General features: G+C 39.4%; 1 protein-coding gene across 4 annotated transcripts in view; it reads left to right on the forward strand.

Annotated features, from left to right (window-relative positions):
- The first annotated feature begins 7,843 nt into the window (after nucleotides 1-7,843).
- LOC121286821 (protein SOGA1-like) overlaps nucleotides 7,844-23,493 on the forward strand; it is a 111,467-nt gene continuing 95,817 nt past the window's right edge. For 2 of the 4 annotated variants that reach the window (XM_041203877.1, XM_041203879.1), the window contains exons 1-3: nucleotides 7,844-9,009; nucleotides 14,490-14,714; nucleotides 21,271-21,429. In XM_041203877.1, coding sequence (XP_041059811.1) covers nucleotides 8,242-9,009; nucleotides 14,490-14,714; nucleotides 21,271-21,429 — 1,152 coding nt within the window. In that variant the 5' untranslated portion in view covers nucleotides 7,844-8,241. The remainder of the gene's footprint in view (nucleotides 9,010-14,489; nucleotides 14,715-21,270; nucleotides 21,430-23,493) is intronic. The other 2 variants (XM_041203876.1, XM_041203878.1) reach the window with 1 other exon arrangement.

Below are 23,493 nucleotides of genomic sequence, written 5' to 3' on the forward strand. Positions count from 1 at the left end.
AGGAAAATGCTGGAATCCATTATTAAGGAAGTTGTAGCAACCAACTGAATTGAATTTTGACAAAATGATTGTCAAGAAAGGAGTAACAAAACTGATTAATTGGTATTTGAATTTACAAGTATCAAGAGACACCTCTAACTTCAACTATATGAATCTGTACTTGTATGCAAGACAATGTTGCAAATAAAATAATTAACAAGTTCAAGGAAATAAGCAAGTTGAGTGATTGCAATCCACAAACATGAATAAAGGCGGTGTGGCTAACTCCCACATTGAACTACACAATGCAAAATGTAACAGGCCAGCATTAAAGAACTTTTACTTTGCAGATCCCAATTCAGGACAATAAATCTGTACTGAATACACAATATTGCATGTTCTTGGCTACATTCCCACCGTGTTCTTCCTCTTTATGTGCCAGAAAGAAGATAAGCTGTTAAATCTGATGGCAGACCAAATGTCCCAGGATAAAGAGAATCTTATTTGCCAATAGAGCGAGATAACCCATAGATCCAAGCATTGATCCAGCCAAGGGTTATACTTTGACAATGTAAAAGACACAAAAATCCACATCACTACTTTCAATGTACACCTTAAAAACAAGCAAAACAAAATATTGAGCAAATCCACCTGCATACACTAAAAAAATCCAATGAACAGTAGTAAATCAAGGGGTAAAAGGGAAGGAGGAACTTAAAACAATCATGATCACTAGGGAAGAAATACTAGGAAAACAAATGGGACTAAAGGCTGACAATCCCCCAGACAGGCATGCATCCTAAGGTCCTAAAAGAAGTAAGGGATGCATTGGTTGTGATCTTTCAAAATTTCCTAGATTCTGAAAATGTCCCAGCGGAATGGAAAATTCCCGACTCCCCAAACCCGACTCGGGAAAAGCTTCCCCAAATGTTCGGATTTTCATTCCATGGGGCAAAGGTTAACTGCAGTCAGGCCTGCCACCCCTGGAAACTGTGTACAGGCAGGCACAGGGGCTGTTTAAGTGGCCTGGTTCTGTGCTTTGGGACTTCATTCCAGTTATAATTTAACCAGAAAGGAACTCTACCCCTCTCCCTTCACAAGCCCTCACCACCCTGCACACACTCCCCATCCCCCATCCATGCCAACTCATGCCAGCTCATGTCCCCCACCCACCCTCCAAGGCCACTCATACCCTCCATGCCAACCTATGCCTCTCTACCCATCCCCATGGCCTTTCAATGCCAGCTTAGTGCTAACTCATGCCAACCCATGACCCCCTTTGCCTTTGCACCATGCATGCCAACTCAACCAATACCCACCATGAGCAGACCTCAGGAGCCATGCTGAGAAGAGATAAAATAAAGTTCTAAGAATCTATTAAAGACTTCAATGTATTAAAAAAAACACCCTAATTGATAAAGTCCATTTAATACATTTAAATTCCTTCAAGCACTTACACCCTGATAAAAACATATTTTTTTATTGATAACCCCAGATCAAAGATTGCTAATCCCTTAATTTAGAGCTGTCAATCAAACTGTGAATTTACAATCCCCAACTGTGATAACGATAGGTTGTGGAAGCAATCAATAAGCGCTAATACTATAATGATAGCCCTCAGGCTATGTCAAAAAACATCCATTGAAGTTGCAAGCACTAATTGTGGCTGTTTTTTCCTTCAACATTTAAAGTGCTGGGGATTTAAATGATTTGACAGCTTGACAGTTCCAAAGATCTTATCCACTTTTTATGCATTCATGAGTACTCTTAACAATCACAAAGATGTATCTGAACCTCTCCAAAGGTTACTTGACCTCTTCAAAGAACTCTGAAAGGTTTAGGCCTTTTCCTCAAATTTGTAAATCCCACAGGTTGTCTTTCAGAAACTTTGATGATGAAAATGGCTTCTGAGTGAAGGCAGATACACTGTTAAAGAATCTGAAAAAGGGTACAGATAAGTTAAATGAATGGGCAAAAATTGGCAGCTAGAGTTTGATGGATGAAAATGTGAGGTTGTTCACTTTGGCAGGAAGAATAGAAAAGCATAACATTAGTTAAAAAGAGAGAGACTGCAGAATGCTACAGTACAGAGGAATCTGGATATCTTTATATATGAATCACAAAATGTTAGCTTGCAGGTACAGCAAGTAATTAGGAAGGCAAATGGAATGTTGGCTTGGTTAAAATTCTGGAACTCCCTCCCTAACAGCACAAATGGGTGTATTTACATAACATGGACTGCAGCGGTTCAAGAAGGCAACTCACCATGACCTTCTCAAGGACAATTAGAGATGGGCAATAAATTCTGCCTAGCCAGTGATGACCACATAACAAGAAAGTATTTTTAAAAATTTCAAGGGATATGGAGTATAAGGTAGGAAAATCATGCTTTAACTGTACAGGACATTGGTGCACACAGTTTTGATCGCCTTATTGAAGGAGGGATATACTTGGGGAAGCTCAGAGAATGTTAACGAGGTGCTGATTCCTCGAAAGAAGGGTTGTCTTACAAAGAAAGATTGAGTTGGTTGGGCCTCTACTCATTGAAGTTTGAGAGGGGAATCTAAAACTAAGGGGCACAGTTTCAAAATAAGGGGTTTTCCCATTTAAGATTGATTTGAGGAAGAATATCTTCTCTAGGAGGGTCATTAATCTTTGGAATTTTCTACCCTAAAGATGAGTGGAGGCTGGGTCATTGAATATATTCACAGCTGAGATAGACAGACTTTTGATCTATCATGGAGTCGGGGGTTATGGAGGGCATACAAGAAAATGGAGTTAAGGCCACAATCAGATCAGCCATCACCGTAATGAATAGCAAAGCAGGCTCGAGGTCCCAAATCCTGCTCTTATTTTTCACATTCTTGTGCTCTTATCTTATCTTGAAAATACAATAGAAGATACAGGAATCTATTATTTTTCTATTACATAGCATTGCATAGTATTTACAGCACAGGAACAGGTCACTCAGTCTTACAGGCCTATGCCCATGTTTATTCTGGACGCATGCCTCCTTCCACCCTTCTCCACCTAATCGCATCAGCATATCCTTCTATGTCTTTCTCCCTCATGTGTTTATCTAGTGTCCTCTTAAATCCACCTACGCTGTTAAAATCAAACTTTTTTTTATTAATAAAGACTTATCTATTACAATCCTTGCACTACCCTGAAAGGAGAAATAAGTGAACCCAGCAAAATGGAGATTACTTTAGTCTCTTCTAATACTCTCCTTGCAATTTTATAGGTGGTATGTGAAAATATAATTATCATAATCTATTCTTTTACACAAGCTGCAGTTTCAAAAGTATATTAGCACTTAACAAAAATAATGTTTAAAATTCTCCATTCTATGTATAAAAAAACAAGATGAGAAAAAAACAATGACCTCATTTCAGGAGTTTTCAAGTTGATGATAAACCAACTGAGGGAGAGAACGCAGCTTAAAGATGTCTCAAAGCATTCTGTCAATATAATTATAAAGTTCTCCGATGTAGACCAGCTTCCTAAACACAGGATGAAAATAATTATGTAATTTTATTAAAAATGTCTTTCTGTTGCCAAATTTGAAGGCAAATTAAACATTTAAATAGTTTATGAGCTCATGAGTAGTTTATCCTTGTGTCTAAAATACTATAATCCCACTGCCTTGAATAAGTGTGCTGTCTGTAAAGGGACTGCTGTTAATTAATGTACTTAAGGGCTATTATGTTTTTCATGAATGTTGGGATCTTCTTCTCATTAATTTTCCAAACCTTTTTTTAAACGTTGACATCCAACAGCAACTGCATAAATATTTGGGCAATATGTATCATGAGTGTAAGGAAATATTCTGTATGGAAGTTTATTATTTACTCTGCAGAATACCATATGGGATTCCTCATGCAGCCAGAAGAGAAAAGAAAGACCTGCATTTAAATAGAGTATTATCATATCTCAGAAAAATTTCTAAGCGCTTTAAATATAAAGTATTTTGGAAATGCAGGGAGTAAATGATATGTAGTAAATGACAGGAAACCTTTTGTGCGTCATACCAATCACAGATAAGATCTCTGATCACTTGCTTGTCTCACGCTCAACCAACATTCCCTTCCATGCCTCAACTCTGCCTTCTTCTGTGTCCATCCCTGGAAAATCTATCACCCAATTTACTTAGAACAGCACCTTCAAAATCCCAACTGCCTAGACTTTGGCCCTCCATCTGCCATAACATTTCTATAGCTACTGATTTGATTAACTGCACCAGCTCCTTCACATTTGATTCCCCAGACCCCAATAAAACCATTACTCTCTCTCACCCTGGATGCTCCCTAAGTATGCCTCTTATTTCCAATACCTCAAGTTTAAGGGACACAGACTTGAAAGAACATGGCAGGCAATTGGTTCAGCCATCAACTCTCAGATCCGGTTGGATCACATAAAGCATTATGGATATTGCTTTCATCTGTTATAACTGCTCATTATTATAGGATAATCCTGAAATGTAAAGATAACACCCAATGTCTTTTCTCTACTGCAAACCGTCTTTTTAAAACTCTCTCCCCTATCTGCTCCATCCTCATCTCCAATAATAAATTTAAGACCATCTGATCAGCTGCCTCTGACATGTCCCTTCCTTCCACTAGCCCACCGGGTCAAACTTCCTTTAAAGTCCCTCTGCCCTAACCATGAACTTGAATCTTTCTCTAGTTTTCTCTCCAACAACACTCAAGAAGCTTAGCACCATCCAGGACAAAGCAGCTTGGTCGGCACCCCATTCACCGCCTTGAACATTCACTCTCTCCACCACCAATGCAGTGCGTACTATATTGAAGATGCACTGCAGCAACTCACTAAGTCTTCTTTGACAACACCTTCCAAACCGGCAAACTCCACAATCTACAAGGACAAGGGCAGCAAACACATGGGAACACCGCCACCTGTAAGTTCTCCTCCACGCCACACTCCAGCCTGGAATTCCCTTCCTAACAGCACTGTGGGTGTACCTGCAGCACATGGACTGCAGCAGTTCACAAACGCGGCTTACCATCACCTTCTCAAGAGTAGTTACGGGTGCCCCTGCCTGCAATGTTCACATCCTATGAAAGAATAAAAGCAGTGTCTCAAGTTTTAAAATAACTGATTCCCAGCATAAGCACCTGAAAGGAGCAATATAATGAAAATTCCTTAAAAACAAAAAAGGAAACTTAATTTAACATAAAGTTTGCATCATCTCACTATATTTGATTTGGGGAAAAAAATCACTTTAGGAATGCCATTGAACTCACAAATAGTTCATAATTAACTTGATGGTAATTAGTTGGTTTGAAGGCTCCATATATCATTGGATACAAACAAATACCTGGTACATCAGTTTGCATGAGGAATTTCATGTCAGCATTTGCTGGAGGACAAATATTTAGTTTATTACAGAGAAATATACTATACTGTGCAAAATAAAAAAGGACAAAATAGCAATAAACCATTCACTTTATTAATTAAGTACATAGCATTATTCAATTCAACTGTCAAAATATGGACATGTCTGAAAGTAAGTATGTTGCACTGACAGTAACTGTTATGGCAAAGGGCAATTTCTTAAAATGGAAGCCTTTGGAGGGAGATCACCCAGCACACAATGAATTACTGATATCGCTTTAGAAGTGGGAAATCTTTCGAGAGATTTTTAAAAATTTATTCTTTCACAGGATGTGGATCCCATTGGCTTGGCCAGCATTTTTATTCCCCTTCCTAATTGCCCTTCAGAAGGTGGTAGTGAGCTGCCTTTTTGAACCACTGCAGTCAATGTGGCGTAGGTACACCCACAGTGCTGTTACGAAGGGAGTTCCAGGATTTTGACCCAGTGGCAGTGAAGGAATGGCAATATAGTTCCAAGTCAGAGAGGTACTTTTCCACAGGCGAGGAAAGACAATCAGCGACCAAATCAATTAAAGTTTACCTCAAATATTTATTGATAGATGTTTGGAAAACATTGTCATCTGGCGCTATGCAAGAATAGATACAGCTCACCATTTTTTTTACATTCTTCCCTAATGGTATAATAGTTTAGAATTGCCCTTGTGTGAGAAACCACTGGTATGAACCACAGCCTACAGTTCTGTCTAACAGCAGTGCAACATTATGTTAACTACCAGGCAATTTAGAGAGTTTCTGGAGGTTAATTCTAAAGTTGGAATAATGTCTGTTGCAAATGTTACTCAGTAATACCAATAATCCATAAAAAATAAAGGTGAAGAAGAACATCTGTTACTTAAGAACTGAAAGTTGGAGTGCTTGAACCTCAGATCATAGGATCAGATTTGACTGATGTGTTAACCCCTGTCGGTTAAGCAACTTGTTCACACGATCAAGGTTTGAACACAAAAAATAGCCACCATGTCCACGGTGGGTAGAATCCTTGGGATGTACTATTCTTACTACTGGCTGCTCTTCTGAAGCCTATGCATGCATGATTGAGTTTGGAATAGGATTACAGGGTGTCCGTTGGTTCACATGAAGCTTTCTGCAACCAGTAGATACTGCTGGATACACTGTGCTTTGTTAACAGAGATAATCAGATCCTGTTTTGAATATATATATTTGTGTACCATCCTCCTGTGGGAAGTACTTACTGATATGTTGGCGTTTCTTTTGGTTCTGGTGGCAATGAGCCATGTGAGTTACCACTCTAATGGCCAAAGCAAAAGAGGCACATGAGAAATGGCCAAATGGACAAGGTACCTGGAAGCTGCTGTTGCTTCTGGAACCATAATATAACACAAATCACTTTTCCATGGGGGAGGGGGGAACTGAGCACCAAATCCAATGAATCTCTTTTATTATCAAGTATACCCATTTACTGCCGAAAGTAAGGATACAATTTGTATTACGTGCACCTCACCTCATTCTGAATGGAATCTTTATTATAAACGCAAACAGAAAATGTTGGAAAAACTCAGCAGGTCTAGCAGCATCTGTGGAGAAAAAGAAAACAGTTTTGAGTCCTTATGACTCTTCTTCAGAGCTAAAGTGAAGTAAAATGTAATGACATTTATAACGTAAGAGGGGGATGGAAATTGGAAGCAAAGTTGATAAATTTTTCCAGGTCCAGACGAGAGGATGAAGAGGAACCGAAACAGTCATCGATGTACCGAAAGAAGAGTTGTGGGAAGGGGCCTGATTAGGATTGGAACAAGGAATGTTCCACATATCCCATAAAGAGGCAGGCATAACTGGGACCCATGTGGGTACCTATAGCCACACTTTTTATTTGGAGGAAGTGAGATAAGTTAGAGGAGAAATTGTTCAGTGAGAGAACAAGTTCAGCCAGACAGAAGAGAGTGGTGGTGGATGGGGATTGTTCGGGCCTCTGTTCAAAGAAGAAGCAAAGAACCCTCAGACTACCCTGGTGAGGGATGGAGGTGTAGAGGGATTGGACATCCATGGTGAAGAGGAGGCGGTTAGGGCCATTTGGCTTTTAGCTGGAATCTTTATTATAGCAGCTGTCTGACTGGATGTAATTCTCATAAAAACACTATTGGGTGAGAACAGAAAAAGTTGTAAATTCACAGCACACAAATTAAAACAAACAACGCATTAATGTGTAAAGGTTCTGGCAAAAACTCCCCCAGCCTTGAGTTGTTTTTTTCCTCTTTCTTTTCAGCCAATGTTGTGCATTTTTCTCTTTATTCCAGCTTCACAACACTTGCTTTATTCTAAAAATAAATTCAGAGCATAACATATGCAACTGTACACGTTATTTTTTTTAAGAGATACGAAAAGATGATTGGAATAAACGTGGATAAAACGAAGAGCACCGGGAAACCTAATTCACAGGGGTTGTGCGTGTGTGTGAGCAGCAATTCCAGCGAAAGACGTCTGATGCAAGGGGGGAGCAAGTTGGCTCTGAGTGGGTAGCATGCGTCACTGGATCAGGAGCTTTGGGCGGTGTATGATGCTATTTTCCAGAAGCAGAGTGGCGCATTAAACAGGGAGAGTGTTTCACTGAAAACACAAGAAGAGATCCCAAATATATGCATGTATTTATGTTTCAAAAATACTAGAGGAAACGGGGCGTCCCGGCCGCTTTGCATTCTGATCGAGCCTTTTGCAATCGTGTTGAATGGATCAGCGTCCGCCCCAGGACTCGGTGGCGATGGGATGAGATGAGATGAATATCGTGGCTGAGGCAAGGACTGCTGTGTCTTGTTCCTTTAAGCAAACAAAAAAATAAATAAATAAATAAATAAATAAATCCGTTCATCGAGGTCGATAGATGGGTGAGGGATGGAGGCGGTGAACGGAGCTCCGGAGCTTCCGCAGCCGGCGGAGAAGAAGAAGCTGCACCGAGCTCCCTCCCCGGCCAGACCCAAGGCGATCCGGGGCTGGTCGGTGGCGAAATCCAAATGTAACCCGGGCTCCAAGCAGGGGCTCGCCCAGTGCCGGCTGTCCCGGCACAGCCCGGCTCTCAAGGACATCAAGCTGGGGAAAATGCCAGCGAGTAAGGCGGCGGCAGCAGCGGCTGCTTCTTCCTCCTCTTCCCGAGCGGGTAAGAAGCCGGAGCGGGGAGCAGCCGGGCTGAAAGGCAGCGCCGCCGGCAAGAGGAAGAGCCAGCGGGGCGGCGGCGGCTCCTCCGCCGGCGCCGCTCTCGCTCTCGGCAAGTTGTCGCCCACCGCCACCGACAGCAGCTCCGAGCTTTCCGACTGCCCGTCCGAGCAGCTCTCCGAGGACAACAAGCTGCTCTCGCCCGACACCGGCGACAGCGAGTCGGGCCGCGGGGCCAGCGAGTCCGAGCCCCGGGACGGGAGAGGGGGCTGCCCCACGCCCCCCGACACCTTGGACGAGCGGACCTGGCCCGGGGAGGACGGCTCCCTGGCTTCGGCCAGCGGGCAGTCGGACGCCGCGTCCGGGGCCAAGTCCCCGTCGCTGGAGAGCCGGCTCCCCGTCAGCAACTCGCTGGCCTTCTCCGACTTCAGCGAAGAATTCGTTGACAGCATCCAGGAGGAATTCTTAAAAGAAATAGAAGAGCTTCGATCCGAAAACGATTATCTGAAGGTAGGCGAGGCCGGTTTAATTATTTTTTTTTGGGGGGGTGGGTGTTGGGGGGTGCTGGGGAAATGATTTTGTGGCTGCAGATCACCTTTGTTTCTGTTGTTCTTCATCCACGTTTTGTGGATGTGCCTCAATGAACCGAACTGTGTATAGGCTATTTGAACACCCTGCACTGGGTTTACTGGATGGTTAAGCTGGCTTCAGGTGCACTTATGCAGCTTGTCTACCAGCTGCCTTCCCTTTCAGGGTTTAATCCCACTTGTACAAATGTTGGTGCAGCCAGGATCTCGGGATTGCCCACCCCCATCCAAACGTGCGATCAGTGGATTTGCTGTTGGCAGAGCGAGAGATGGTGGCATTGCAAGCTGCCATAATATTACAGTGAGGTCTCATACAGTTCTAGGGAGGTTTCACTGATGGAAGCCAAGGTTGTGTTTCAAGGATATTAACACATAACAACAGGATCCTGTAAAACACTTGGATGTTTCTCAATGGAATCTGGAAGATTTGAGTTATGCAATGCATGCTTATATTATTGGATTCTTGCAGGTGCTTGCCTTAATTCTGTTATTTCTTTTGGGAGATGAGGAACTGCACACAATTCTTTGACACCATGATTAGCACTATATTTTGTGGCAGTTTATTTATATTTGAAGGAGCAAACATATTGACGTCCTTGTAGTATAATTTTCAGCAGCAAAGAGAAATGGCTACTTGTGAGCTACGCAAGCTGTGAAAATTTTCTATTGGCATTCTATTAATGTACATATAGTGTAAAACTTTACATTCACACTTCTTGTTTGGTCTGTTGCTGAAATCCTTATTTATGTCTTTGTTGCCTCCCAGTCTCAACTCTTCAGTGCCCTCCCATCTTCCAGTCTCTCTAAGCTTGAGCTCATCCAAAACTCTGCTGTTTGTATCCTAGCTGTCATCAAATTCCATTTACCCATCACCTGTGTGCTCACTGAGCTACATTAGCACCTGATTGACTAATGCCTTAAATATACCATTCTCATAGCTGAGTTCAAATCCCACCCTATCTGTGTAACCTCTTACATCCCTGCAAAACCTCTGAATCTCTATCCCTCTAATTCTGGCCTCTTGTGCATCACCGATTTACTTTGCCCTACTATTGGTGGCGTGTCTTCGGTTGTCTGAACCCTAACTTTTGGAATTTCCTCCCTAAACTTCTTTGCCTTACCTACCACCTCTTTCCTCCTTTAGGATGTTTCTTAAATCCTACCTCTTTGACAAAGCATTTGGTCACCTGGTTTAACATCTTCTTATGTGGCTTAGTGTCACATTATGTCTGATAATACTCCTGTGAAGTGCCTTGGAACCTTTTTACTATATTAAATGCAAGTTGACACTGTCGTACTTCAGATGTCACATTGTCTTACATTTACTTAACAATTAAAGGGACTTAAGGAGAATAACACATTGTGCATGTGTGTTTAGTGTGGCGGTTGTCTTTTTACGATGGTGTTGTACAATTTGCTACAAGCAACACCACAGGAGATCTCATGTGTTGTTTATTTTAAAATGTTGTATGTTTTCATATTATATACATGAATCCTTCCCTGAATGCTTTTTCCCTGTTGAAAAAAATATTCGATGGTGCAGAATTTCTTGCCTTAGATGCATAATTTATCTGTTTTTAAGCTACTTGTCAGTTTGAATAATCTCCTTTCATTCAAAGTGCCCAAGTTTAAGACCTACATATCAATGTCGGAAAATAAATTTAAAATAATGTAACAGTGCCAAAAACGGGTAGCTGTATCATTAAGAAGTATAGAATCAGGATGAACAACTTTATGGTCCATGCCTTCCACTGAACCTAGAGTCCATACAACTTTAAATGAACTTTAATATTCACTGTTATCACAAAATAAGAAAACACCAGCATGATAGATCAACATGGGCGTGTTCAGAAAACTACAGCTGTGGGATTGAAATGGTACTATGCAGTCAATATTAATAACCGTCAGATACAATTCCAGTGTCTGCCATGCCATTTTAATAAAATTCATTAATGTCTTTCTTACTAATATCACACAGCAAAATTCTAAATTTGGAAACACTTATAATCAAGACAAAAAACTAATTGTACTGAAAGAAACTGGAGAATATAAAAGGTCAGCATCGGCAGTTTCCATGATGGCTTCATGATACTGACAAGAGCATTCTAGGTTCGATCTCTGACCCCTCACGTGCATAATTAGTTGATCTCAGCTGAGCCTGTATAATTGGTCTCAATGTCCCAAGATTAGGGAGAGGAATCGGTGACTTCAGGACAGGATTGGCAGAACTTTGGCAAGATAAATTGAAGTGGAACCTCAAAATATGATTTCTGTTTAGAGAACTTAGTATGTTTCTCGTGATCAGCTGCATCAAAATAAACTAGTTTTTGCTGTTATCCCAAATGCCAAAATATTACTTTAGAGTAAATTGTTTTCATTTCATAAGAGCTGCCTTGCACTGCACTCCACAGTTGATTGCCTTGAGGATTAAGTACTGAAAGACTGTATTGCACCTATTTTAGCCAAAAAAGAACATATGAATGTTCTTTCTTTGATGCAGGCATAAAAAAATAAAATACCTATTAAAATTCAAAGTTGTCTGCTACATAGAAACAAAATTTGAGCATGCTCCTTGAACTTCATTTCACACATTGTAATTCGGTCCTATTGCCCTCGAGGCTTGTTGCATAAAATTTGGAGCGATAAACATTTTATTTCTCCTATATAGCAACTGATGGTATTTTTTCAAATGAACTGTGTTTTTGTATAAAATTATGGAGCTAAAATTTGTAACAGTTCCGTCATATAACTTACTTTAGTACTGAATTTCAGACAGAGGTAGATCCACCTAGTTAAGGAGTTAGGGGAAATTAAAGTGATCAGTTCGTTATAAAGCCAGTAAGAAAGTAACTCTTGCTTCCCAAATTAGTACTGCAGTGTCATGAGGTGTTGTTGTGGTCCTGAGATCCACAAAATTGAGGCTTCTGCATCCTAGTTATGTTTATATTTCTTGTTTGCTGGTTTGTCCTGTTTGAATTTTGTTGGGACTATTTTTAGCATTGTTGACTCATTGGTGGTTAAATCCTAAATCATTCTAAATGATCCATAGCATGACAATATAACATTGGCTAGATCTTCCACTCATTGGGCTAGATCTCACTGGGACCAGACTGGTGCGCACTATTAATGCGCAAATTGGCCAGCAACTTGGAAGGAGGAAAAGATGCCCCATGAGCTGCAAATCATCACAATTTGCTGAATGATTTGCATGCTTGCCATCAGCATCACAGAAACACCATTTCCTGCTTGTGAATTTTTTATTTTTTAAAAAGTCAAAAAAAAATTTTTTTTGCCTTCTGTTTCTCCTCATCCAATCTTCCTTCCCTTTTCTTTATTCCTCTTTACATACCTGATTTAACATTGAATTCACACACACTAACCATTTTCCTTCTCAACCCTTCCTCTGTTGTTTATCTCAGCCCTTGGTATCTCTTTAAACAATTAGATCTGTCTGTTTGTCACCAATGTCTAAAATGCTGTGTTGCCTTTGCTGCAGTGTTATCAGCTTGCACTTCCAGCAATCTGGCCAGTTATGTCCACGTCAATATCCTGATTTGGACCTATATTATTCCTTCATTGCCAGAGGGTGAACTTTACACCATTGCGGGAGCTGCAGTACTACAAAGACTGCGGTGGTCAAGGAGAATGTCTACTACTCCCGCCTCATGAGAATTGGAGATGAGCCAGCACTGCCACATCCTGAGAGCGAAAAAAAACAGGATGATGAGCTTATTTAATGTACTACTTAGAATAGTGCAGAGCCCCAAAGAAAGATGCAACTCACTATTTTAAAGCATTTTTGTGCAACAGACTGTCTTTTTTTCCTCAAAAATGAAACTTAATTGTAGCATCCATACAGGGTTTACACACGGCTGCTTAATTTGTCTAAAAAATGTAGGATAAAACATAAATGCAGTGTACTAATCATTTGAAATTTATCTTTGCCAAACTCCCAGCTTAGTGTGGAATAGCCCTCATCAATTAACCCTATACTCGTCATTGAAATCCCACCTTGCATCCACAGGAAGTGATGTGAGCTAGTCATTTGATCCTTCCCCCTGTGGTCATTTAAATCCCATCTGCTCCAACATAAAGCTTTAAAGTATGTACAGCTGGCATCACCAAGCAGCTGGAAAATCTATACTTCGGTACTGTTTGCAGAACGGGTAATACTGAATTCATGTCATATAGGGGATTTCAGTGCATAAAGCTACACTGTTCTCTTCAGAATTCATTTCAAAAGCAGTAGAAGTCACAATCATAATTAGATTATGCTTATGTATTTTAATATAATGACTCGTTAGGCTAAAAATAATTGATTTTTTTCAAATAAATTCTATTTTGTTACTGTAAAATAAAAGCATGCTGAATCACTTTCTCACTACAGCTGGGAAAATCACAGGAGACAGTGAGGTCCATTCTTATCTAGGCATGCTTCTCAGTGGGACTTGGCGCATGTAATGCTCACATTTACATGATGTTTCTTAATCATAGCATTAATAACAGTTCATAAAAGATTTACCCTGCACAATCATTTAATTGAGATTCAGGCAACTTCAACCTATCATGATTATTAACCTGCTTTATTAAAACTAATTAATATTGTTATTCATATTTCCATGCAGCACATAGAAAACTGGAAGTATAGTCAGTAGTTTAATTGTCCTAAACGCTTAATAAATGTGAAGGTTCATGTTCTGCATTATTGTATTTCCAGAATTATAGGTACTCAGTTTGCCCATTCTGAGACAAATATTACTCTCGCTCCCACTCGCTGTAACTCGTGCTTTTTGTTTGTACTGTGTTAGAGGTGTATGTGCTTGTTTATTGAATCACAGAGGAGGAAACTACAGACTGACAAGGAAGGTACCTTGATACATGATGAATTATATTTCTTAAGCTCCTGATCTATCTTCCCCATAGCTGTTTACCATGTGAATCTTGCAAATGATTGAGGGGGACTTGAGTTTTGAAATTATTTTTGCATGTCAAAATGAGTAAAATTTTATTAAATCCTATACTTAAGTGATAATTAGAAAATGTTGTATTGCGGTATTCCTTCCTTTACAACTGTGCTATACAAATTCAACTGTTAAAGCACTAATGACTATTAAGAAAGGTCAGTTGTTTAAGTATTAGTACATTTAGCATTTGGCTGCTTCATTTCTATTCACAAAAAGGCTGAATGTTTTATTAAGTTTTTTAAATTTCATTCATTATGAATACTGGTTATACCTCACTTGAATAATGAAACAACAGATGTGAGATAATATACTGCATAGGATTCACTTGCAGACTCATGTTATGTGGAGGGTAACAATTTATTTACTTTTCATTTGCTGTCCAGCCTTAAAAAATGGTGCAAAAAAATTAATGAAATATGTGAATGTTTCTTGATGTTAGGATGAAATTGAGGAGCTTCGAGCTGAAATGCTGGAAATGAGGGATATCTATTTGGAAGAAGATGTTTACCAGCTGCAGGAACTTCGTCAAGAACTAGACCGAGCAAACAAAACTTGCCGGATCCTTCAGTACCGACTGCGAAAGACTGAACGCAGAAGCCTAAGAGTAGCTCAGACAGGCCAAGTTGATGGAGAACTAATCCGAAGTTTAGAGCAAGATGTGAAGGTATTGGTTATATTTTTGTTCAGCTCTTTTCCAGAATGTTGTTGGACTATATTAAAGAAATTGGCAACTGTATAGTACCTTATTAAAATTTTCTGTAAGTTTTATTTTCATGTTTTAAATGTCGTGCCTTAATGTGTAGCAAACCTTCTGTGTAATGTTTCCCTATCCAATTTTTTTTTTGTTTGAAGAGTGGTTGGATGAGTTTAGTCAGGAAGTTGCATTGTCATGAATAAGTTCATAGGAATGTTTGCTGGATGTGAATGATAACATTGTGCAATGAAATGTCTCATCCTGCTTTCAAACGTGTTGATATGAGTAACTCAACGAGAATCATTTTTTTCTTTCTAAGCAGCTGTCAGTTTTACTTTTCTGTTGGAAGCCAGTTGTCTGAAAACCAAATTTCGAAATGAGTTGAAATTAAGATGTAAAATTGGCATCATATTTAATCCACGGCACCTTTGCTGATGGCAATCTTCACTTCAGTAGCAACTCTGTAACATAAAATGAATGGAACTCCTGCCCTGGAAGTTCTAAGATCCACATTTAAATAAAAATAGTTTTTTGAAGGCACTTTTGAAGGCAATGACCACTGTCTCAATGTCTCCGGTCACTTATACAAAGCTTTGATGCTGCTGCAACTCCATGGCAATTGTGATTTTCCCCCTGGAGGTCATTGCAATCTTCCCCGCTCTCTCCCCTTCCCCCCGCCCCCCCCCCAAACCAACTCATGGGACTTACCAATGAGGCAAGTGGCTCTAAATTACCTTTTTACCCATTATCCAATTGAAACATATAAAATTCTTCAGCAGCTTGACAGAGTGGATGCTGAGAAAATGTTTCCACTGGCTGGGAAATCTAGAACACGGGGTCACAGTCTCAAATAACAAATCAGCCAAATTTTGACTGAAAATAGAAGAAATTTCTTCATCCAAAGGGTTATGAATCTTTGGAATTTTTTTTACCCAGGAGAGCTGTGGATGCTAAAGGCACCGAGTATGTCCAACACACCGATTGATAGATCTTTTGATATTAAGGGATAAGGGGTAGTACAGGAAGATGGATTTGAGGTAGAAGATCGGCCATGATCTTGTCAAATGGTGGAGTAAGCTCGAAGGGCCAAATGGCCTATTCCTGCTCCTATTGCTAATATTTTTCTAAGGCCAGAGGACCAATCTGTATAAATTCTTGGGTTTCATCATTCAGGAATGTTCTTCCGCCTGGAAACAGGTTGATCTATCTTGAAAGTGCAACAAACAATTGAGAAAATTTGTAGGTATCAATTTTTAAGTATAAAGTTTTCTCACTTAAAAACAGTGCTATGCCAGTCTTGCACTATGGTTAGGCTGTAAGTTCCAGGCCAATGATTTACCTCAAAGAATTTGATGCTTTAGATTATATCATGAAATTTGACCTTAAAAATGAAATAAGTGATTACTGAGAAAAAAATTGTTCAGATCCAAAGTTTACTAATCCGTTGCTTCTTGTTTGTACATATACACACCAAAGAATAGGGATGAGATTTGAAGAGTCCATAAAACATTTAAGATTGAACATGGAGTGACAGGTGTATGAATATCATTACCATCTGCCCTGTGGTATTCACCAAAACTCAGCAGCTTTAATTTGGCTTTTTGTGTATATATAAGGCTATATCATGTGGGTGGCAGCTCTCAAGGATAATTATCAAGGGTGCCTTTATACCAGTTTCATGCGTCAATGTTAACACCATGATAATAAAAATAATTTTGTTTGTTGCAACCAGTCATTCCATCTTTCCCGCTGCTTCAAATGTGTCTCAAATTTATCCAATTGAATTAAACAGCTTACTAATGATCAAATGCTTTTCACGCCAATTACTCCCTTGCTGGGAAAAGTTGAGTTTAGGTTAGGTAACTGTAATTGGGGTAAAAATGAGATCAGGGTTTCACTTTGAATAGTGCCGGATCCAAAGGTGCAAAATGTGTGTGCACATATATATGTGTTATTTTTAAAAATTTCAGAGCAAAACATTTCCCTTTTTTGTGGTTACTGTCTTTGCTGGTAAATCAGGTGGCGTTAGTTTGGATAAAACACTAAATCTTAGTGCTTAGGAAGTTTTGTTACTAATTCAGCTGATGTCGACAAACTTTATTAGAACTAATGAATCCCCCAAGGTGTAGCTCACAAAATTTGAATTACGCACCGTTTTATAATGACAGGAATTTCACTGATATGTAACTATTGCTAAAATGGAGATGTGTTTTTGAACTGATCTGACCATTTAAGGTGAGAAATTCTCAATGCTGCCAAAATTGATTTCTGGGGCTGTCAATGCTGGGTATCTTTGTACAGTTTCATCCTTCCATGGGATATGGGTATCTCTGGCAAGGCCAGCATTTGTTGCTAACCCTAACTGTCCTTTGAGTCACATTGCTGTGGGTCTGGTATCGAATGTAGACCAGACCAGGTAAATATGGCAGATTTCCTTCCTGAAAGGTGAACCAGATGGGTTTCTATAACAATTGGTAATGGTTTCATGGTCACTATTACTGACACTAGCTTTCATTACAGATTTTAAAAAATTAATTATCTGACTTTATTAATAAATTGAATTAGACTTAAATTCCATCAGCTGCTGTGGTAGGATTTGAACCCGTGTCCCCAGCAACATTACCACTTCACCACTCTCTCCACCTGAGTCACACCCCTGGGAACTGAGTCATATTAAATCCTGCATTTGGGAACCCATGAACTATTGCTTCAAGAAACTCTGGAATTATAGTTTGTGTTTTCTCTTAATTTTTTTTGCGCCTATGGCAAAATGCCAGTTTTCAAAAGCAGAGTATGATTCCTATGAACTAAAATCTGTGCAATTATCCATACCATAATTCGGATAGCATGCCATGGGCTGATGGTTATTCTTAGTTTTACTGGAGATTACATTGGATGCCCATTATTTTCCTCCTATTTCCCTTTGAAAGTTGGTAATTACAACACTATTAGACCTAAGTATACAGACTTAAAACAATATATTTATTTACACAGAAGCAATAATATGGAGAAGAATATATGGAGTACATTACGTAAAAAACAAAGATTAAACCAGTTTATCAAGAAGCAATAATATTTCTTAATGCAGTCTGATAATCTGCAGGACTTTTGGATGAAACAGTCAAGTCCTGCAGATTCTCAAACTGAAGAAATTTAAAAATATTATGATTTCTTTAAAGAAGATTTATTATGTAGATTTGGACATAGATGACATGAATTTCCAATCTGCCCATTATTTAACTCTGCACCTGGATTAAAACTCTGAATTTATGCCACCGAATTGTTTCAGGTTTCAGCCATAGCTTTGAAGTTAGCTCCTGTGAGGTGTGGTGGGGTGTAAATTGAGTACAAAGTAGTTTGAAGCCAGGAATGGCTGTTTAAAATGTTCCCATGTGCAGATTATTAGACCTTGAACAAGACCAATTTAATTATCCTCATTGATTAGTCTGTTAATGAAAGCTGCCTTTTTGTCATTAGCACAGATTTTTTTGGGAGAGAATCCAAAATGTAACACCTTTGTTTCTCTTTGCAGTATAGCATCAGACCTGCAAACATCTTGATTTAATAGAAAATAAATGAAAAGTTAGCTTTTGAATACACAATATTACTCAGTTTCAAGGCATTGCAAACTTTCAAGTGGAGTCAGTTGCCACCTATTGGGTTTGATGCTGGAGACTGGTTGTCCAGTCCAGCTCATTGCTTCTTTGGCAAGCTATTCAATTGGACATTTTGAATTATAATTTTAGAATGTTTCAGGCTAGCAGACTGATTGCAGTTGAGATTGTGTATTTGTGGAGAATAATTAATGTATCTGTCAATGAAATAACATCCAGAATCTGAAGCCAAAGCACAACTCAGAAGATCAAGGGCTTGTTATCCAATTTTATAGGTTTTGGCAAACACAGTCATTTGTATATTGGAGAAGAGCTGGTTCATTTCAGAGCCTTCCAATTTTTAAAATTCCACACCAGAATTTGATGAGGTTTTCACAAGTGTATGTCACTGCCTTCCATTACTGGTATTAACGTGATTTTTTTTTTAACAAGATGACAAGAACACTTGCTGTGCAATCTTTGTTTCAACTTGAGTGTTTATGCCCTCAGTCTTCATTTGGCCCTTGGTTGGTTGTTTCTGGCAATGTGCTGCATCATTTTATGATTGGTCACAGAAGGTTTTCTTAAATTTGGCCAACTCTGCACAGAACTATGATGGCTAAGCACATCCATCATTTGAAGATGAAACTTCTAGTACATTACAGCAGCTGAAGGATAGTATGAGCTGGATGATCTTCTGCTAATCATAACTTAATGTTGTGAAGTTGACAACAAAACTGGACATGTGAAATGTGAACAGGATCAAATCACAATGTGCAACTTCTTGTACAATTGTCTGATACAGCACCTGAACAGTTTATTGCTCCACCTAATTTTAAATAGGATGTCAGTATACAGGGCATTGCAAAGTCTTGTCAATTACACTTTATGGGAGCAGAACCCAATATGATTCTAATTTTCAAAGGAGATTTTCAATAATACCAGCCAAATCCTTTTGAAACTCACTATAAATAGCGGGGAGGCAGAGGCATAGTGGTATTGTCACTTGACTGGTAATCCGGAAACTCGGGGGTAATGCTCTGGGGGACTGCGGATTGAATCCCACAATAGCAAATGGTGGAATTTGAATCCAATAAAAATCTGCAATTAGAAGTCTAATGATGACCATGAAACCATTGTCGATTGTTATAAAAACCCATCTGGTTCACTAATCCCTGAGAATTCATTGGCTCCAAGGAAGGAAATCTGCTGTCTTTACCTGGTCTTGCCTACATGTGACCCACAGCAATGTGCTTGACTCTTTAAATGTCCTCTGAACAAGGTCAGTTTGGGATGAGCAATAAATGCTGGCTGAGTTAGTGATGCCCACAGCCCAAGAACAAATTTAAAAAAAAAATGCTGTTCTTTACTTGTTTCGTTTACTTTAAATTCTGTACATGTGACTGATTTCTTGCCACACTTTATCCTAGTCTACTTGTTGTGACTTTCCCCAGCTCTCTCATTTCACCACCCCATTTCGACCTGTGCTAACTGGAGGATTATGGTGGTTTGGTATGATTTCCCTGTGACAGCTGCACTTATGCTGCACAAGTGGTTGAGAGGAAATGAGCAGTGCCTTCTGTCTCCCATTGATACGGAGCAAGTTTCTGTTACAAAACGTTCCAATGTTCAGACCGAGCAAGATCGGCAACAGCAAAACCTTATGAGAGTGTGCAGCGTAAGGGCATAACTGAAGACCTCTGAATAGTGCAGCCTGTAGTCTTGCTGTGTGATTGCTGGTCCATTGTATCTTAGGCTGGTAACATAACATATGAAATAGGAGCAAGAGTAGACCACATGATCTCTCAAGCCTGCTCCCTCTTTCAATACGATCATTGTCGATGTTTGCCTTAGCTCCACTTCCTGTACACCCCCGATATCCCTTGATTCTTTAAAAAATCAAAGATCTATTGATCTCAGTCTTAAATACACTCAAGGATAGGGTGTCCGCAACAACCTGGGGAAGAGAATTCCAAAGTTTCATAACCCTCTGAATAAAGAAACTTCTCATCAACTCGGTCCTAAATGATTAACCCCTTAACTTTAGACAGTGCTGTCATGTTCTAGATTCCTCAGCCTAGGGAAACAATCTTTCGATATCTACCTTGTCAAACCCCTTCATGTGAAAGCTAAGTATGGTGTGGGTCTGACTCTTATATGTCAAAAATGTCACACAGCTTGGTCAACTGATGTGGCTAGAATGATTTTTTAAAACTAATTTCAAGCAATAGCCTCCTCATTTGCTGAGTTTAAGGTGATTAGCCCACCACATATTCTGTAGAGGGGACACTCCTCAGTAATGTGCAGCATAGTTTGTGTCTCTCCATGAGTACACATGTGGGTATGTATCGAGGCTCCAGTGGTGGAGGTTGGCTGAGCCAGGGGCCTTGGCCTGTCCTAAAGCTGTTTAGCAAGGGTTACTCTCACCACGTTCAAAGCCCACCATTTAACAAATGGGGTTTGTCATAAGGAATTTGTTAATGGCTTCCTGTGTTTCGCATTCCTTGATCCAAAAAAATGTCTGCTGGTAGTTCTTGATGAGGAAGGATGCTCCATAGCTCCTTTAGAATGATGTCGAACCTACACAGATATATTCTCAAGAACTCCCTGAAATAAATTTTTGAAATGCAACTTTGTGGTGCTATTTTAATGCATCTACACATCTTTCAAACTGTACATAGGGCATTGTTTACCAGTTTTAGACAATAGGATACAAATTCTTTTGAGTGAACCTTTTACAACAAATAATTTCAGTGTGTGAGAAATTCAGAATGCCTCTGGTGACAGCATGCCTAATGAAATTCAATTAGGGGTGAGAAGGATTTGAGCTTAATTGCTTTGCAATAAACAAGTGTAGCTTTATGAGGCATTTGATAAAAGGCAGCATGCCAAGTGCATGTTCTGAATATTTTGAATTGACTTCCTATATACAGGTCTCAAAAGATGTGTCTGTAAGGCTTCACAATGAACTGGAAGCTGTTGAGAAGAAAAGAATAAAGTTAGAAGAAGAAAATGAAGATCTTCGACAGAAACTCATTGAAATGGACGTTTCCAAGCAGGTGCTGCAGAATGAAGTGGACAAAATGAAAGAGGTAATGTTGCTCTTGGTTGACTAATGACAGCTTGAAATACTGTACATAGTCAGATAACCATGTATGGACAAATTTTTCAAGATCCTACTGTTAATTTAGGACCTTGCCCGCTGGGAGCATTTACTGAAAAATCATCGGCACATTCCCCATTTGTTTTAATTCAATATTTTCTATCCGAATATGCACTTCAATAGATGAATCATCACATCAGGAGTGTAATTTCATAGAACGGGCCTTATAAAATCCATTTTATATATACTGGAAGTTGACTGTTGGAATTAGATGCATTAGGTAAGCATGTTTGTTCATATGAGGGAGAAGGGATAGTGGGTTATGCTGATAGATGGATGAGGAAGGATGGTTGGAGACTTGATTGGGATAAGAGCACTGGCATGGACTGGTTAGGCTGAATGGCCTGTTTCTGTGCTGTATAGTCCATGTAATTCTATGTGAAAGTACAGGCTCCTCTACAGTTGACTGCTAAGATTTCTGCTACTTCAAGATCCAACTAAAATGAAAAGTAAGCTTCAAGTCTGTACACCCTCCTCGTTTTATGCAATTGTTTTGAGTATTGCTGATTGGGCTTGAGAAACTACTGGGAAAGCTGAGATCACAGCTTGGACAGAACTGTGTACATTCTTTATTTATGATCTAATGAGTGTAATTGTAACAAGGGAAATAGTTTTATCCTTTTGACTGCTGGCAAGTCCAGAAAAACGAGCAACTGGCTAATTTTATCAGTTTTCTGCTCTGACTCTGGATTGTCAAAACAAATACCGTGGTGACAAGCTTATTCGAATATTAGATGTAGCTTAACTACATTAAGTATGCAACTAAAATAGATAATTCAACTTGCCCAACTTTCTCCCTCCTCTTCCCCCATCTGCCCAATATTTTTTAGGCCTTGGTGAAACCTGCCAAGTTTATTGATGACAGTTCTCTTTTGACCACCTTGGGCTGCATTTAGTGAATCCCTTCCAGCTGAATTCGGAATGGAGACTGTCGAAGCACTGAGTACAATATGAGCAATCTGTGGTTCCAGTGACTAATGATGACTTAGAATGGCGTAGAGTCTCCAACCCCATTACACATTTATTAGAATTTTCTTCACCTTAAGTTGGCTACAGTATCTTTTCACCAGGAACATTAAATCTAAGCAAGAAACCTGAGCTGCAAAAATCAAAAAGTTGGAAGATTATAGCTGTAGAATATAACATTGTTAATCCTCTTGTGACAGTTATTTCTTTCCCTCCTGGATAACTGACCGTAGGTTTTTATCCCTGGATTTGATGCTGATGGCATTTAGCAGGAGGTTTCTTTTTCATTTATGTTCACACATTATGCATGATGTGTGAACATATCAGGGTAAGAATAAGTCCTTGCAGAGTGATAGCTAACCACAGATTTTACTCCTGTCCATTATAAAACTACTCATCTCATCTCATTTTTAAAGTTTTTCAATTTTTCCATTGTGGCATATTGCTAGCTGCTGGTCTACTAACTAGTAGTATCAGAGGAGGAGTGTGTCCATCATTGAAGCAATACAGGCTGTCAACTGTAACATTTGTTGTCCTGCATTACATTATGGTTGTAAAACCATGTTGAATACGTACAATTAAAAAAAGGCAGATTTATTAAAATATGTATATGATAGAATGTAATAGAAAAATATCAAAAGAAGGTAGCCATGGTTGCCTCATTAAGAATTAGATTCTGATTACAACAGCCAGCAGTGAGTCGCGGCATTTTTCTGGGATCAGGAGGAGCATTACACCTCCACGTTCTCCCAGCAGGAGCTCTGAGAGTTTATTTACTGGCCTGCCTGATTCTATTTTGAAAACAAAATCAGGTGGTCCTTGGGCATTCAAAGTGCCCCTTCCCTGATTTTTCCATTATCAGCCACCTGTTTTTCCTATTCTAGAAAGAAAGAAGACTTTAGTAATGCTGAAAAAAGAGACATGCTGTCGAAGCTTTTCGTCTTGCACTCATCAGGATAGAATTTGCAAGAATACCAATTTATAAAGGGAACAACAATTTATAATGCATGAGAAAAGAGTGCTGATT

This window comes from Carcharodon carcharias, chromosome 14 (genome assembly GCF_017639515.1).
Source record: "Carcharodon carcharias isolate sCarCar2 chromosome 14, sCarCar2.pri, whole genome shotgun sequence".
In the NCBI taxonomy this organism is placed as follows: Eukaryota; Metazoa; Chordata; class Chondrichthyes; order Lamniformes; family Lamnidae; genus Carcharodon; species Carcharodon carcharias.